At 39.5% G+C, this 17,845-nt stretch overlaps 2 protein-coding genes and 1 long non-coding RNA gene across 4 annotated transcripts in view; 1 reads left to right on the top strand and 2 right to left on the bottom strand.

Moving 5' to 3' along the window:
• Positions 1-9,192, bottom strand: part of LOC134180681 (TBC1 domain family member 9-like) — a 47,847-nt gene extending 38,655 nt beyond the window's left edge. Inside the window, exons 1-8 of one of the 2 annotated variants that reach the window (XM_062647859.1) lie at positions 9,077-9,192; positions 8,873-8,987; positions 8,744-8,795; positions 6,874-6,951; positions 3,351-3,452; positions 2,652-2,735; positions 2,463-2,596; positions 2,333-2,398 (exon numbers count right to left, since the gene is read on the bottom strand). In XM_062647859.1, the coding sequence (XP_062503843.1) occupies positions 2,333-2,398; positions 2,463-2,596; positions 2,652-2,735; positions 3,351-3,452; positions 6,874-6,951; positions 8,744-8,795; positions 8,873-8,987; positions 9,077-9,120 (675 nt within the window). In that variant the 5' untranslated portion in view covers positions 9,121-9,192. The remainder of the gene's footprint in view (positions 1-2,332; positions 2,399-2,462; positions 2,597-2,651; positions 2,736-3,350; positions 3,453-6,873; positions 6,952-8,743; positions 8,796-8,872; positions 8,988-9,076) is intronic. The other variant, XM_062647860.1, reaches the window with a different exon arrangement.
• A 908-nt stretch (positions 9,193-10,100) lies between these two features.
• On the bottom strand, positions 10,101-16,276 carry LOC134181197 (mitochondrial sodium/calcium exchanger protein-like). The gene is made up of 9 exons (XM_062648427.1): positions 16,145-16,276; positions 14,249-14,876; positions 13,187-13,472; positions 12,819-12,985; positions 12,144-12,265; positions 11,919-11,996; positions 11,595-11,670; positions 10,575-10,655; positions 10,101-10,509 (listed from the first exon to the last, which is right to left on the bottom strand). Exons 1-9 carry the CDS (start codon positions 16,274-16,276, stop codon positions 10,271-10,273), a joined length of 1,809 nt encoding a protein of 602 aa, XP_062504411.1. The 3' UTR covers positions 10,101-10,270.
• On the top strand, positions 13,575-16,972 carry LOC134181198 (uncharacterized). The gene is made up of 3 exons (XR_009970100.1): positions 13,575-13,646; positions 16,127-16,685; positions 16,750-16,972. It is a non-coding gene; the product is annotated as an uncharacterized LOC134181198 (long non-coding RNA).
• Positions 16,973-17,845: the final 873 nt, after the last annotated feature.

The raw sequence follows: 17,845 nt of genomic DNA on the forward strand, positions 1-17,845 counted from the left end.
TGTTTGCAACTTCTCCAAGGTCTCATTGTGGAAAGCTTGTGTCTTGGCCTTGATCTCATATTTTCTTCTTTTTGTTTCCAATGGAGACACTGTGATGGCGTTCTCTTGTTCGACAATAAGAGCAGCCAAAGGCGCAGTGATGTGCTCGGAAGCTGCAAATAGTGATTCAGCAGTCTTCGACGGATCAGAAATGTTCAACCCACCGAGATTGCAAGGTAATGACAAGAGGTCTCTCATGTCTGCACCGCACACTGGTTGACCAGTCAGTCTAGGCAAAAATCGTTGGTGGATGACTTCTTCTAACGGCTTGAGCATTTCAGATATAGATGGAACAGTTCTCAAGAGATAGGACCAGCGATGGGCCAAACCTTGAGTAAAAGCTGAGTATGCGACATGAGGATGAGTTACAGCAATGGTTGATAGTTTTTCCACTTGACGAACCCACTCATTGACTTTACTGTCAACGTATTCACGAACAAACGAAGGGTGCCCTAAAGCAGCACCTAGATGTCGTTTACCTGATGTTGTGATTTGTACTGCCGTATCAGCAAATGCAGAGCGGGCATCTTCCAATTTGTTCTGCTTTACTATCAACCAAGTTTTAACAGCGTTTGCGTGATATCCGAACTTGGGGCCGACTTTGACAATGTCATTCCACCACTGCCTCACACCTCTAATGCACCCTGCACCTGTTGCGTCATCAGCATACCAGACTTGCTTGGTTTCACATTGAAGTTGAGTGATGAGCGGCAGGATGCCAATCGCGTACATGGACATCGCCAGCGGATCACCCTGTGTTGTTCCTTCAGCTGATCTGATTATCTCGCCTCCCACAACGAACATCAAAACCTCGTCCCTGTATGTATTTATGAGAACCGTTGCAATAGCCGGACACAAGATTCTAGCATTGTGAAGCGCAAGTAATAGTAGTAGTAGTAGTAGTAGTAGTAGTAGTAGTAGTAGTAGTAGTAGAAGAAGAAGAAGAGATTCTATTTTACTAATTAGGGAACGCCTTTGGCAATGCCGGTCTTCCAGGTACCCTAAAAGCTGAGCATCAGCATCAATATTGTGAACCAGCCTTAAGCATTGTTAACCCAAGCAAACATGCACTACTGTCTGTTCCCCATAAGTGTGAACTTTGAAAATCATCAATATCTCCGCTGTTTTTTGGACTATTGAGATGATCTCGGTATCGTTAGAAACTGCTAGGTCTGGCATTTCTGTTTATCAAATTTATCTAAGCCCTTCCTACAAAGGAAACAGAAAAATAATATTTGTGCATATCAAAGCCAAATGGGTGGAGCAATAGTTATTATCCAATTATCTTGTAAGACCAACGAATCAGCAACTGGAACCATTTAAGATAATTGGTGTAACATGGTCCAACTGGAGCACCTGGTGTGACCTCTACTTCATTACTCACTTCCGAGTTCACACTTACCGGGAATAGACAGTAGGGTTACAGTAATATCACTATGGACAATCCAAAAAACAGATAGAATCCAACACATGTGCTAATTGTTATCATTAGTGTTAACTTAATTAGGAGAGTTAGTTAATGTGTCCACCCCCTTCTCATGCTCTTCATGGTAATTAGTAGCTCACTGCATGTACACCTGGCAGCCTAGTCCTGCTGTCAATTCTTTAGTGCGAAGTAGCTGTTCCATGTTGCCTCAACTAGCAGCCAAGGGTTTACCACTTTAGTGCTTCTTCATTCACACCAGTGTCGGTGCTTTTCTGACAGGGGTTGCAGACATTTTTCTCTAACATATGAAATCCCTTAGAGTAGCCCAAATAACCTCAGAAACACATGCCATGTTACTTCTCAGATTCAATAATTTTGGAAACTGCATTACACGTACAAATATCTACATCTTACATGTTACATGTACAAAAAATTAAAACTTAATAGATCTGATTAAAAAGAGATAAGCCTTGCCTTTTATTGCCTTCCTATTTCTCTATTTACACGAGTTAGACCAACATGAAAACACACCACACGTTATGACTGTCTAGAATGTGAGTCTCACAAAAATACAAACACAAAATAAAAGTTTTTGTACTTTCAATTTTACTATCTCAAACTCAAACCAATCACCAATTGTTAAGCATGTGCCAATGTTTCTGTGGCACAACTTATACAATACAAGTACAACAGCCACAATGAAGGCTGTCTAGAAAGTTACTAAAATATCAAGCAACACTATAGTCAAACAGTTCTAAAGTAACCATAACACTACCTTTGTATAACATAGAGTAAATAGGTTTTTCAAAAAGTTGAATTATACACTTGCTTTTCGCAAATAAAGTAACACTAATGCATACAACTTACCTCTTTTGTTTTCGTATTAACTAAGATCCCATCAGGCAGAACCATGCTGCTTTGTTTAGACAAGTTCTAAATACAATAACCACACTAAACCTACCACATATGCCAAATGCAATAAACCAGTGATAATCACCACAATGTCAGCCCATTTGACCACCACTACATCTTCCTTTCCCATCATGAATGAGTAAAATGCTAGATGATTGACTGACAAATAAAGCCAACCTTGACGAGGAACCTTGCCCTTCCAATAGCTGGCCGCATAATCTGAAATACAGTCAGAGTTACATGCATATTCAAGTACAAAAGTCCTGGTGCTTACAATTGACTAGTTCCTCTTCATCAGGCATATCAAACAATCTGTGAAACCGTGCTGCACTAGACTTGAATTTTGCACTTTCAGGGTCTGCAATTCAATGGCCTTATTTAATCGGTAAGAATCTACCTTTGTTAACATGAATAACACTGACAGCAAAACTATTAGGGTCATTCCTAATTGCTGTACTAAAAAGTTGCCCTTACTACTGCATACAGATGCCATGCGATGCCAGTAACTTGCAGCTAAACTTAAAGTAATGCATTGCATAAGCTGCATTTCAGCTAAGAACTTCTCTCCCTTCTCCCCTTCTCTACATCTCCTTCCTCTAACTACCTCCCCTATCCTATCCTCTCTGGCTCTTTCTCTTCCCTCCTTCCCTATTCTAGCCCTCCTCCTACCTCTGTGGGTCCTCCCCACTGACCAAATCACACAAATATAACTACAAAAAAGTACGGCATTATAAAAGTTATCACCACCACTTGGCACTATCAATAACATCAGGAATAGTACTTTGAGATATGCACATGATATACAATCATCCATTAGAACAAGTCCAAACAGCATTGCTTATCCAGACTGTAGAAACAACTTCCATATTTTAGAAAAACTACAAGTTTATAAGGAAAGCCTTACTACAGTACCCTCTACTCATCAAACAGCAAAGTTAACTTTTGCACATACAATAATGTGTTTGTAAATTACCAAGTTCTTTGACAGTAGTGTCTGCTGTTTCTTCAGAACACAACAAACTTTCTACTTTGGCGTGAACAAACTGAGCTGCCTCGTCTTCTGCTTCAAAGTTCACTACCAAACAAAACATTCATTATGTTCTAAAGAGTCACTACTAATAAAATATTTCATCAAGACATCAACTGCTCTATTTAAGTAATAAAAACAATAAACTAACTACTGATGCCTCAGTGTCTACTGCACATACACACCGAGATGACTACAATTTAGCAAAGAGAAGCCATGTAGCACACTAAACTAAGTATCGCCAGTGAAAAAGCCAGATGTAAAAGCACAGTTGTGTGATTAAATGACATGTTAAAAAAGGTGACTAATTTTGGTCGTGTATGTGCAATGTTGCTATTAAATATTAGAATCTTGAATACCAGACATTGTAATTTACAAGAACTGCTCATAATTAACTATTTACAGCCATTGCCCGTTGGAGAGATAAGTGCGAGTTTAGTTTGCCCAAACCATCTTGCAGTTCGTCTTGTATATGTAGACACATACTAACTACTGCATGAAACACATAAAACTCATTTAGTTTGTGTGTTTGATCAATTCTGGCAATGGCTAGAAGGCCACTACACCTAAATAGGTTTAGAAACATTGAAATATTGCTTATCGCAGTTCTAAGAAAGAAATCTAGCCCAACATTAGACAGACTTCACCTCCAGTCATCTGTAACTCATTGAACACTAGCGTGCTATACTCAACAGCGTCACCATTGTTTTGCACACACTTGCTTCCATATAACATATCATAGCATTCGCTGGAGCACAGTGGTTTGTCCTCTGTTACTTTTGCTTTCACATACCTACTAGAAAGTCCGCCTGTACAATGTATAAGCATTTCAGTTTTGAATGCAGCAGCTAATTCTATAGCAAGTTCGTTTCTGCCAAGCTGGGAAACTGTCTGCACACCTTCTAATACAATTTGTTTTCCATCTCATCGTAGACAAGTCAGACATAAGTCTTCTTCCAGCTGATATGGAAAACACATGCACTTTGTATAGTATAACTCTTCCCACGGTTTAGCTCCCTCCCTCCCTCCCTCCCAGATTTGTCCGGCTAGTGACAAGGTTTGTTCGGCTACAACTATTTTTCTTCATTCTTACTTAACCTTCATTCATTAATTAACCATAAATATGAACCGCACTAAAGTGCAAACCCTCCGCTTGACTATTGCTTTCTACTGGAGTTGAGATTCGCCCTACTTCTTACTTGTTTGTCAGTAACTGTTCTGTAACTGTTCTGTAACTAACTAGACAGAGTCTAAGTGCATTTACCGTTTAGCAGCTCATTAGAGGCATATCAAATCATCTGGGTGTTACTAACTGAAACCAGCTGTGTTGTGCTGTTGATCATAGCTGGAAGATGTTGGAAGAGGAGCGTGCTCTTCCATCCAGCAGCAGAGTTGGTAGAGTTGGCTTTTACGACCATAGCGGCAGAGCTGTAGAAGTTGGAAGAGGGCGTGCACATGGAGCCTCTTCTGGAAGAGGTCAATCGAACGCGCCCCTTATTCGCATTGACTTTGCACTTGGAAGTCAGTAATGACACAGCTGTATTTGTTTACCACCCTCAGATGTTAAGTGATATCCCATTAACTGTACCATCTAGAGGTCATATTACAATACATAGATGTTACGTAAAGGTAAAGCAAGTCGAAGGCTATCAAGACGAAACAGAACAAGAAGAAGAGTTGGAATACCAACCAACTGCCCGCGAAACAACGAAGACTGTGAGTTGATGTCACCGCAGTGGACAGTTTAGTGACCTTGCTAATTGGCTACTTCGTCGATTAGCAGCATTGTTTATAAAGTCATACCTGCTTAATGAGTTAAGTACTTTAATGGCAACTGTACGCAGCCCGAGCTCACTAAGCCCGGCTCACTATGAACAGAAGACGTGGCAGAACCTGACCATTGTGATTAAGGTAAATGTCAAGTAGCGCCGTGCCTTGCATGAAAGACGTCTGGCTAATTTGACCGAACAAATCATGTTTGTCCGGCTAAATACAAATTTTGTCCGGCAAACAGCCGATTGCTGAACATTATTTCCAGCTGTGCAACCTGATCTCAAAATATAGGCTTTATCGTGAAACTTCGTGCTGTGCTACTTTCAGGCCAGCCGTTGCTTTGGTAGCGGGGAAAACGCGAGTTATGTACGGAGCATGCTCCAGGCTGACACGTCATTGGCGCTAAGCTCCGTCTATACCAAATGAATTGCCTGTTATCTTGCCAGTAAACTACACGAAAACTAAACGGGAATGGTAACTATAAGGGATCTTGTGTTCTAAGGCCTTACAAGAGCTCTTTGTAATGAAAGTAGGATGCTAGCGACTGTTTCTCACAGCAGACTTGACTCTCTCTTCTCACAGAAGATGAGGCTAGCGCAATAAAACTCAACGGTAATTAGCATCAGCCTTCGCTCTATTGATCTAGGAGGAGAAACACGCATGGCATGTCAAGGAGCTTAGACGTTCCCTTCAAGAAACCTGCGTAGGCAGACACACCCCTTCTTGTTGTTCTATAGTCCTAAGTCCACGTCAAATTTAGGTAACAGTCCAGTATGCTCAGCTTTGGTAATCAGCGTGGCTTCTAGATGCCTCATGAGCGGCGATAGAGGATTGGGAATCCAGGAATGACGAAGAAGCGGTATATTGCCATGGTCACGAGTCTACACACTGTGTAGAGTGTAAACAACTTACGTACTACAGTACTAGCTACAATGTCTACATCATTGCGCTCTGGTAAAATTCTAAAACTCAATCAAAGCCATTCTGCACCTGTAACACTTCACCCAGTCGCTGTTTGAAAGAGGTGTGTCCGCTTACTCAGATCTCTCCAAGAGAACCTCATATTTAACCCACTAAATGTTTCTCCTCGTAGATCAATAGAACAAAGGCTGACGCTAATTACCGTTGACTTTTATTGCGCTAGCCTCATCTTCTGTGAGAAAAGAGGGTCAAGTCCGCCGGCGTCTAGCATCCTACTTTCGTTGCAGAGAGCTCTTCTAAGGCCTTAAAACACAAAATCCCTCTATAATTACCATTCCCCTTTAGTTTTCATGTAGTTTTCTGGCAAGATACCTGAGCTACGCCGGCAATTTATTTGATGTAAGCGAAGCTTAGTGCCAATAACATGTCAACCTGGCGCATGCTCCATACCTAACCTGCATTTTCTCCGCTACCAAAGTGACTGTTTGCCTGAAAGTAGTGCAGCACGAAGTTTCACGATAACGCCAACACTTTGAGGACAGGTTGTATTTCCATTGCAGTTCCCCTTTAAGATCTTTCCATCCCACCTCTGTCTCCCTTCTCATACTTCCGAGTTTTCTTTCCCTTATTCTTGTGTCTGCCATCTCCTTCTACCTTCCTTCCTATACCCAGTACCCAGTACTTCCCCTACGTATGAGTCAGTGCATGGACTTGTTCAAAACTTTGTGTGTAAGTTGCACATGCAAAATAAATACAAACATCTCAAACATCTCACCCAAAATTGGCAGCAATTCCTCCTCTAACCATATCCAGTGTTTCAATATTTCATCAAGAGAGGGAGCAACAGCAATCACTAAAGAGAAACCAATGGTAGTACCTAGAAAAGTTACTACTACAGCACACTTTATAAATAATTTAAAATACACCATCAGCAAGTGACCTCACACTATCAGTCTATGTCATGATGATCATGTAACAAACTGATTGGCACTGAGTAATATGTAAAGTACCACACAAAACAATTCTTTATTTTACTCTGACAAGTATGCTATACCAGTCATTAACAATAATAGTGTGTTTAATAGCAGTTTGATGGATCAAAGGGTGTAATTGTTACTTTCAAACAGCATGGCATATCCCTCAAGTCAACAATTACTTTTTCAAACATGCTCATGTCACATGATACTACAACTGAAATGCAATTTGCATATCAAAGATTTAATTAACCTTAAAACATTACAATCCAAGATTATACAAAGCAATTCTGTGAACGGGCTAACTAACCCAAAGAGCATTACAGAAAGGTATCATAAAGCTGCTGGGTCATGAGTGAATGTGTGGCTTGGCTTGATAACTCTATCATACAGCATGCCTATACAACTTGAACACTATTAACAGTCATTTATTCTTTGCCAGAATCATCAATTGATCCACAGCAAGATGATTTGAAAGCTGTTTCATAAACACTGGCGTTTCCTGGGGATGATGCTGACAGTAAATTATGACTGTCAGTAGAAAACATGTAGCTGATCTCTACTAGTAGTATTGCTGAGATTAAAGAGAGATTTCGGAGATTTGCGTTAACGCAACCTTTCAGAGACGCGCGCTAATGCACACTTGCAGCAAAATGCAATGGCTGCATGCACTGATGCAAGTGACAAGAACTGCAATGCAAAGTTACAGTTGAGTCCAGTTTTTACAACAGGGCCCCCTTCGGTGTGTGGTAAAAAACAGCTGTTCATACGTGGTCTGTTACACATGAACACAACTAAAAGGATAAAGAGGCGAGCGGTATTGGCATCCGGATCTGTTTCGCTGTCCGGATCTGTTTCGGTGTCCACCACGCTTCACCAACTGCCGTCGATGTCACGTGATGTTACACGTGATGGCGAGAAAACCCTCTTCAGCGTCGCGTTAGAAAAGCATTGCCCGCTTGATAAGTATGAGTAAGTTGTGCATAAGTGTTTCAGCTACTGAACCAAACAGCAAGCTTGCAAACTGTGATCTCCGGTAGATATTCGAGAAGTTGGAGCCCCTATCGAAAAAGTTACAAACACATCCGATAGAATTTATCATTTAATCAGTTAAAAGCGTACGTAAGCATATCTCGTTCTGCGAATGCATCAAACGTCTCAATTTGATTGTTGGTAACCAACAATCAAAGGTGTATGCTGGGCACAATTTACTAGCGCACGTGGCCGAAATGTTCCTTTAAATAGAGTTAACTAGAGCAAATGCTTGCTAGAGCTCACAATATGTATGTACACGCAATTATCAGTGGTGGATCCAGGGGGTTTATGGTGTCTCCGTCAAAAGCCGACACTTGGAAAAATAATCTGCTTAGCAACTTTATTAGTCTTAGCAACCAAACTGGCTGCATAACAAAGTAAAGATGGACAGAACAAATCCACAATTTTTATAGTTCAAGTATAGCACGTTTTCATGTGACTCTCTGCTGTGGGTGTTTATTATTAACTAATTGCTATCCGTTAGTTAATATTAATAAGTTAGCTAATATTAATAAATTTCTTTGGAACAAAAGCAGAGACTCCTTTACAAAATCCTGAATCCTCAATTGATTATTGATTAATTAATTAATTCGTTAATTAATACCGACGCGGACTTCAACAGTAAATACAACGTACCGTAACTTATCTCGGAAGATTGCGTCTGAAGAAGCACTCGGTAAGGTAACGGCTGTACAAGCATCATCAGTGTGAGACTACGTCAGTATTAGCAGAAGTCACCTCGTTAGATACAAGATGTCAACTCACCTTCGTGTCAAAGACATTATCCCAAGTTCCGATGACTCTGCCAGCTAGACCACCACCACCACCATGGCCTCGTCGTTTCTGAAGTCCAAAAAACAAATTGGACCTCTCGGTCGACCTGAAGAGAGCGAAACAGATTCTAGATGTTAGGAAATGTGTGACACTGTCGGATGGATAAGAGACACGCCCTACGAAACTCTCTCTTACCACAATGTGTTAGCCAAAAGAACTTCAGAAGGTTTCACCCACATCAACGGCTAGTACGCAACCCTATTGACACACACTGTCCTCAATCTGATCAGTACGCTAGCACGCTAATATGGACGCGGGATTCCGAAGACGGTCAGAGCGCATTGATATCTACACCAGTCTAGGCGGCAACAAGTTCGAGCAGAGTTGTGCGGAGCAGCGGTTAGTTTAGTAGATGCGTGTGTTCGTGTCTATACGGGTACGTTACACAATGGCGGATCTGGAAGGCGCGTGCTCCTTCAATTTTGGGCCGGAAGTAGGCGAGATATGTGAGCATGCGCAGATGTTTCGTATAACTTACGTATATTTCAAAAGTACGTAGTAATTAGTGTAATCATCTTTTAATGTTTCGTTGTTTTTGTTATCAGTAGGTAATAATCAAATTATTAATTCTGTGTTTTGTAATTCGTGACGTCACATTTTCAGGAGCCTTGTTTGAGTAACCCCGGATCAGGTAAGACTAATTACTTCTGAAGGTAGCAAATTTTGTTGACTGTCTCCTAGCGTTCATGAGTGTCATGGCACTCTGCCTTGTGATTTGGCTGCTAACTTGTTTTATCTTCGGCCCTAGTAATTAAACTTCTAGTCGGTTAATTAATAATAGTCTCATCAGACAGGTCTGTAAACTGTAAAACAACTGATTTGAGTAGATGCTGCAAGAGTTTGGCAGATTGTTATTGGGCCAGGCAATGAGAAACTTTTTGTGTCGTTATGCCCCTCCATAATGGTCAAGTGGGGTCTTGTGTCTGTGTGTGTTAGACAATTTCTTCCTTTGCAATTACGGTAAATGTATGCATCTGGTGACTAATGGTACGGCGACTAAGTGTACTGGTGACCAAGTGCACTGGTGACTAAATTTTGGCGACTAAGTGACTTAGACCCAGTGTACTAGTAGATTTGGTCTTCCTGCTTGAGATGTCCAGATACCAACCTGCTAGCAGGTTTGGTCTACTAGGCATCTATCTGATGCGAGCGGGTTTTATTCTTTATTCCCAGCTAGGACACTAGAAACAATTTATCTAGGAGAAATAATTTGTGGATATAATTAAACAATAAACTAGACAATATCATAATTGTAATCAAGTCATTTAATTCCTTTTGTTTATGATTACTTTCACTAATGAAATTATTATTGAGAGATAATGAAACTATTCAAGAGAACTCAATGGAAGTGATTACAATAAAACACGCAATGTAGGTTGTCAGTAGTACTGCACCAAGCATGCGATGTGCAGTGAAGCTACCTAGTGTTACACCAACCATGGCCGTCACAATGGAAAACAATAAAAACGCAATCGCTATGATTAACTGGTGCGTAAGCTTGACCGTGTAGCTTCCTCCATGTTTTGCAACTGCTGCAAGACTTCCCACTCCAACTCCCATCAGTACATCTGTATGACAACAGCAAGTTAGTATAGTGCCGCACAACTTCAGTTGTGAAACAAATTCTCATTACTCAAAAGTGGACCTCCATAACTCGCCGCAAATCCCATTTGAGGTTTTCCTTCTCTTGCTACAACAACGTTTGTTACAAAATCTAAAGATAAGAATGCGCACTTGATCAATTAATTAACATAAGCGTAGGAACTAAGTGGGCCAAGAGGACCATCAGGGCCTCCATGCCTCACTGCATTACTCCCAGATGCTATAGCGAAGACGTGTTTGGCCCCCTACCGTCTAAGAGTAGGTGTGGACATGATACTGTTTGCACATCAACGAGTCATATTACATTACAGTACTATGAAGCTTGAAGCTTCAAACCAATTGCAGCATGCATGACAGTAACGTTTATTAGCTAATTGTTCATTCAGTTGTAAACAGTATAATGCAGGGTTAAAAATTGATTATATTATTGTCAACTAAAGTTTAGCTTATTCAAGCATGTGAAAGGTACTTAGACACACTGTGTTTAATGAGATGATTTAATAGATAAATTATATATAATGAATATATAAGTCTGGTCTAATGTCTAGTGAAGAAAAGTTATTGCAGTGAAGAAAGTATAGTTGGAAAATGGGCAATAGAAGTGTGTGGTACGTTCACACTGACGTACTCGCTTTATTTCCTACTTAGCAAAATATTTGTTAACTCGGCTGCATTCACATACAGATGTGAAGGATACTTATTTCATCTGTAGACCCACTTTGCCATATGCTTACTTTGTCTCTGCCGTCAAGACTTAGTCTCTTTGAGTCAAAGCTACTTCAGTGTGAATGCACTTTTATTGCAATTTTTCTCGAATCTTAAAAAACTTACTACACAGTTAGAGAGCACTTAGAACTAAGTAATAGGGAGCAAGAACAACAACTAGCTGTCATGTTATTCAATTATTTGCATGCTCTATTTTGATTGGCTATGCACAAAATTGTTAAACTTGAGGCAACTGCCACCTGCATGATTGCATGTACAGTACATGCAGTTGTCTAAGAGTGTTGCTTTGCTACACGTTTGCATATGAGGGTAAACAGAGTCTTACCACAAACGCTGTTCCCGCCTGCCAGAATAATCAACCCCAAGAAAGCACCAGTGAGTTGTAGAACAATTCCACATGTCTACGAAAACAAATTGATTAACTAGGTTTGCTATATTTACATATGATTTCAGTCTGTACTCTTCTAAACTATTTTGACTAAATCAGCATGGATATACTTGCACACATCATGTCTGCAGTACAACTGTACATACAGTACACAGTGTAGATGTACTTTAAGACAGATACATGTATAGAGATATTAGTCTTATGTATGTAGTGGTGCATTTACTGATTAACACTCTTGTTTGTACAATTGCTAAAACAAACCTCCAAGACATTGACGACTTCGTTGGCGATAATATAGATCCATACTACCGACATTAGAAATGCCAGAAATGCAAAAACCTAAAGTCAAATGAATAAATTTAATATTTAATCTTAAATTTATTTCAATTTTAATAAATAATCAAATTTTAATATTTGAATGCTGAATACTACTTTTGTGCTCTGGTCACTCAAGATGAGTTGACGTCAACAGCTGAGATTACTAACCCATTGATAAGATGGTGGATGGTCGCTGTAAGATGTCGCAGCTACTAAAATAGCAACCAGCATGGATACACCAAGTACTATTAGTCCAACATAGACATGGCTGTATAGTTCTTGAAAAAATCCTGTAACAAACGCAGAAGACTTAGAATATACCAAATTTTTTGTCTTTGTCTCTCATAGCAATGTCACTCGAGTAGACACTTTTACTATTACATTTTGTATGAATTATATACTAAAGCTATAAAGATAATAATTATTCTGCTTATAAAATATCATTTAACTTTTTAGTATGTCTGCGTATGCGAATGTCTACAACCAGTTCTTGTTGTCACATGTCTGTGAGCACATTGTTTTCAAACAGTATGCCGGTAAATGTCTGTTTTGTGTTGAAATAACTGCCCATTCCAACGATATGGAATTTGAAATAATTATTTTACGTTTTACAACTTTATTAGAACATTGGTTTTACTGCAGTTGCCAGAGAAATTACAGTTTTTAGAATTGCATTGAGTTAACTTAATTAAGTAATAAGTTATTACGCTACTGTGATGATGATTAGTGCTTTGAAGAAACATATTATAAATTTTTAAGTGTGTTATGTCTCTATTTTTCAACCGGATTTTAAACAAACTACAATTGGACTTCAACTGCCTTAGGTGAAAAATCACAGTATACCTTCAAATGCATACGTTGTAATTGCTGGACCAAGTAGAAGGTTACACATTATGAGCAGCCTGTTCCAACAATGTTTAGGTGGTTTAGTATAGTTCACCACTGGAATTGACAATGTTAAGAAAATTCTTAGTGGTGCTTCTGTGATGACAAGTACAATATAATACCACCTAAAATCAAACACTTGCCATACTGGTAGATCAATAATGATGGATGGGTACACTTACGAATTGTATTCTAGGTTCTAAATGTGTGTGTGTGTGTGTGTGTGTGTGTGTGTGTGTGTGTGTGTGTGTGTGTGTGTGTGTGTGTGTGTGTGTGTGTGTGTGTGTGTGTGTGTGTGTGTGTGCAAATGAAGACTCAAAGTGTACCTGTTGAGAGTAAAGGTTGATTTACTGTAAGGCCACAGTGCTTTCCAGAAGTCTTGACATTGCTGGCTGCACATGTTTAACATATCTGTTTGATTCTTATTCTGATCTAACTGGGATTGGTTTTTCACAGTTTCGCCTGGTAAAGTTGCCAGAGAATCTTCCACGTCAGCCACTTTTTCGTTGCTTTTGACAGCAGGAGTGTCTTTATTTGCAGAACCAAATGATGTCTCAGCTATGCCTTCATTTTGGTGTCTCTCTTTATCACTAGCAACGAGAGGTTTTCGTTCTGTTGGACACAAAACGCCAGTTAGAAGACAATGCAACAAGGCAAAGCATTTACTACATGCAGACTGGTTTGTTCAACCATAGGAAGGTTGTTTACACTTTTAGGAGAAGAGTCTGTACCTAAATTATGTGCACGGGCAAATCGTGCATATCTAACGACAGTCGAGAAAAAAACGTAAGTCATATGTGCTTCGTTGATTAACTTGATACATCTGATAGACTTGCTTAGGTCTTCGTGTTTTAGATTGGATTTTGGACTAGGACTTTAGTAGTGCTGCAGTGTTAGTAAAGTATGCTCATAGAAATGTAGGATTTTAAATTAGAAATTATTAAGTCAGGCAGCACTGTAGGCGGATCCACCTAACAGTCTAGATTGGATGCACTGCCATTTTACTCATAATGACAATTAGAAATCAGAGTAACAGTTTCTGTTTATTGTATTGGAAGTTCTATAGTTTATTGGTCATACCAGATTCGTCACTGACCAAGCGAACCTGCTTTAATGGTGGGGTGGTTTACCAGCACCCTGGAAATTGAGCTGGGTTATTAGTCTTATTTAATTAGTCTGTAGTAGAATACTAAATCAAGTCTTGTCTCAAGATTTATATATGGATTGAAGAGCTACAGTCAGCATCACAGGATGGATTCGCCACTGATATATGAAATTTACACACTACACACACACACACACACACACACACACACACACACACACACACACACACACACACACACACACACACACCAGATCCATGGACGCATTCCATGCATACATACCTGCTTGTTGTTTCTTTCTTTTTTCCCATTGATTAGAAATCAACACTAGGACAACGTAGAGTGCATAGAGAGTTACAAACCCAATGGCTTCTCCTGTTACAATTTTTCCGTCTGCTAGCATTCCTACCAGCCAGCTAATAGCCACCAAGTACGTTCCCATGTCACGAAAAAATAGGACAGGTTCTACTTTAATTTTGTAGTTGAGGCAAATAACTCCTGCAACCACAGATACAACAAAAAGTCCACCTCCAAAAATACTTCCTATTGCAGTTTCAGCATACGAGAGATTTCTGTCTTCTTTGATCATTAACACAACAATGCTAAATATGTCCGCTGCTCCATTTCCGAGAGCGAGGAAAGTGACACCAGCTACATTCTCACTGAGACGTAAAGTTCTTGCAATTGCATCAAGAGAAGGGCATAGGAAGTCTCTTACTGCCATGCCCATGTTGATAAACAGAAATGTTAACCAGAAAACAAAGATAAATATTCCGGCTACTTTGTAGTCATGTAGATAACAGTATACGAAACGGGTGTAGTCTAGGTAGCCACCTTGAATTTGGCAGTCTTCTTGCTTAGTTACAAAGTCACATTGCTCCGATTTGTTGACGCTGTGAACAGCTTCACACTGAGGCAAAAAGCAGTGAATAAATTGTTCAAATTTACAAAATTAACAAACGAGCAAGACTCAGGTATACAGGAAGACACTACCCCGTATTGGGCAACTTTGCAAACGACGTCACGTCTTGAGATTTATGAGCAAGCGCAACATTTCTAAGAGCATGTATAGTACAAAAGGACCCCAATGCTCGTAAGTGTAGTCTTTTTGAGTTTAGACGTTAACAAGATCGTATTAGTCTTATAAGCTACCCTAAATTAATCATGGGATTACCAGTTTGGAGACTCAGTGACATCATGGACTTAGACTGTCGTGGATGTATTAGATTTTGAAGACATGTAATCTTTATGTTCAGCAGTCCTCTGGAATTTGGAAAAGAAGAAATATTCTTTATTTAACGTTTTATAATTATTTAATGTCTATCAACAATAACAGTTTGAAGCTTATGAACAAGCTACTGCAAACAGAACTTCTAACTGAAACATAGGAAGAGAGAAAGAAAGAAACAAGCATAAGCCTCAACAATACAGCTTTCTGTTGCTTACATCTTATTGCTTGGGTGTGTCTAATTTTTGCAAGTTTAGAGAGCTCACTGTTTTGATTGATTGAGTTAAAAGGCATGCAACATATACAGTAGCTGCCCATGTTATGATAATTAGTTTACTAACTACAGATCAACGCAAGTACATCTTACAGTAACATGATATCTTGTCTTTCTCAGTAGTTTGAAAGAGAAAAGTTAATCCATTAGCTTTCAAGTGTAATCCCTGGAGATATTAGAAGTGACTTGTTATTTGTTGAAGTTATAAAACATTTGTTAACTATATTAGGTAATATTGTAATAACTATTATGCATTCTCAAACCTTGGTGTAATGTTAGGCAAGTCTGATCTACACATACTAATCTTTTTGAACTCTTAAACTACCTGTAGTTAACAGAAACAAAGATTGAGAGGTGCATGCATGGTAAGGTGTCGTTTCATGCAACTACGTTTTATGCAACTGTCTCCTCAATGAACTTGTTTTACAGTCAAATTACCCTCATGCATGAAGTAGATATGGTAAATCAGCAGACTCTGTTTTCTTCGTTATTAGTCAAACATTCGAGTAAATTAGTAGCCAGGTCTCTCTTTCCAACAACACTATAATATCGTCTATTTACAGCACGTAGAGTAAACAACCATACCAATTGAAGTTTCTGTTTGAGAGACTACGTCGTTTGTTGTATTACCTGGTTGCAGTAGCATTTTGCTTTACAGTTTTGGAAGCCCACTTACCTGTACGTCTGTGCTATTGTTCATGACATGCCAAGTGATGAAGGTTTGTGGATAACTTGTAGTATTTACATCGACGTTTTCACCAGTAGTGCAAAATGCGAGGAAAAGTAACAACCCTTGATGGCTGTTCATTCTTGAGATCACGTCACGTGAGAAACCCCGCCTACTTTCATTGCATGTTTTGCGTGGATAATCATTGGTTGCTGCATACTACGTTCTAGCATTTCTATGCTTTACCAGATCTAGAGAAGCATGCAGTGCAAAGAAAGTCAGGTTCAGGGATATGAGAGATAAAAAATCTATTTTAGAGCTATGCACATGGTTCTGCCATAGACAGAGACTATATGCATTGTTCTGTATATGCAAAAGTTTGCAATATGATTATCTCTGATGGAAACGAATGCATTTTGATTGGACTGCTCATTTGTTAAAAAAAAGTGTTAGAGTCTAGTACTCTAGAGTGACTTACTGTAAGTGTTTGTGCTATATATAGCTACATGCGTAGTTGGAGAAAACTGAATGGATGATTGCTTTGTGGAATGTAAGTTCAGCTTTCTGACTAAGGCAATGTTCATATACTGTTTCACTTGGCCATTTACGTTTAGAGCATTTTGATAATTGAAGTAACGTGTAAAACAAGGCAGACACAAGATCAGAAGGAAATCAGTCTGTACTGCTCGAAATAATGTTCAACACAAATTACTGATGAGAATTATTTGTTATTCGGGGAAGATGAAAACGATACATAATATGATATGATATCAATATAATATATGATATCAAAAGTGGCAACTACTACTTGGTTTTAGTTATGTTGACTGTGATCAAATGCCATGCAATTTCCTTGCCGACTGATGCATGTAGCTAACTGCTTGACCACATCAATGTTTTTGCATGGCTGGGAGATGGTGGTTGGTACATGTGAAAGTTGGTCATCTCGTGTTGATGGTCTGCACCACCCCTTGACGCATTCCTGTACACTCAATGGACGTACACATGTGCAGGAACGTACAGGAAGGTACAGAATGAAAAGCATAAAATAGCCATAGAACGAACGTTTGAACAGATGATTTGTCTATGGATGATGTGTCTAGTAGTTCTAGCTTGTAGCACTGAGTCTAAGAAGTTTTGTTTTCATCAAAGTACACCTGATTCAAAACTGCAAAGAATGAAAATTTTTAAGAATTCTTTTTGTTGACTTTCATGTTTACATACATCATGCAACTTGGCTAGCTTTTTGGCTCTAGGAAGTACTTTTTGGATATGCCAATGCTTAGGAAATTGATTTGGTCAATGTGATAGCACATTATCAACAAAGACTATATAGTAGTTGATTTTGTAAAACTTTTCTGGAATGTGGCTGATGTTTAATTTAGCGTGTTGAGCATATCTATCTATCTATATATATAAATGAGAGGTGTCTGTCTGTCTGTCTGTGTGTCCGTCTGTTGGAACGTTTCTCAAAAACGGCGAGTCTGATCTTGGCTGAATTTGGCTCGCGCACGCCGAATTCATTCCGGTCGAAAGTGAGACTGTGGTCGTCTTCCTGACTTCTCCCACGCCGACGCCATTTCCGGCCGATCGCACTCGCTTCCGCTCGCGCGCGAATATCTCCGGAACGGCGCGTCGTATCTCCACCGAATTTAGACTGCCCGTTCCCAACGTCGGACGGTACGCGCTGAGCGTGTCGTTTATTGCGGG

The sequence above is a fragment of the Corticium candelabrum genome, chromosome 6 (assembly GCF_963422355.1).
Source record: "Corticium candelabrum chromosome 6, ooCorCand1.1, whole genome shotgun sequence".
NCBI classification, from domain to species: Eukaryota; Metazoa; Porifera; class Homoscleromorpha; order Homosclerophorida; family Plakinidae; genus Corticium; species Corticium candelabrum.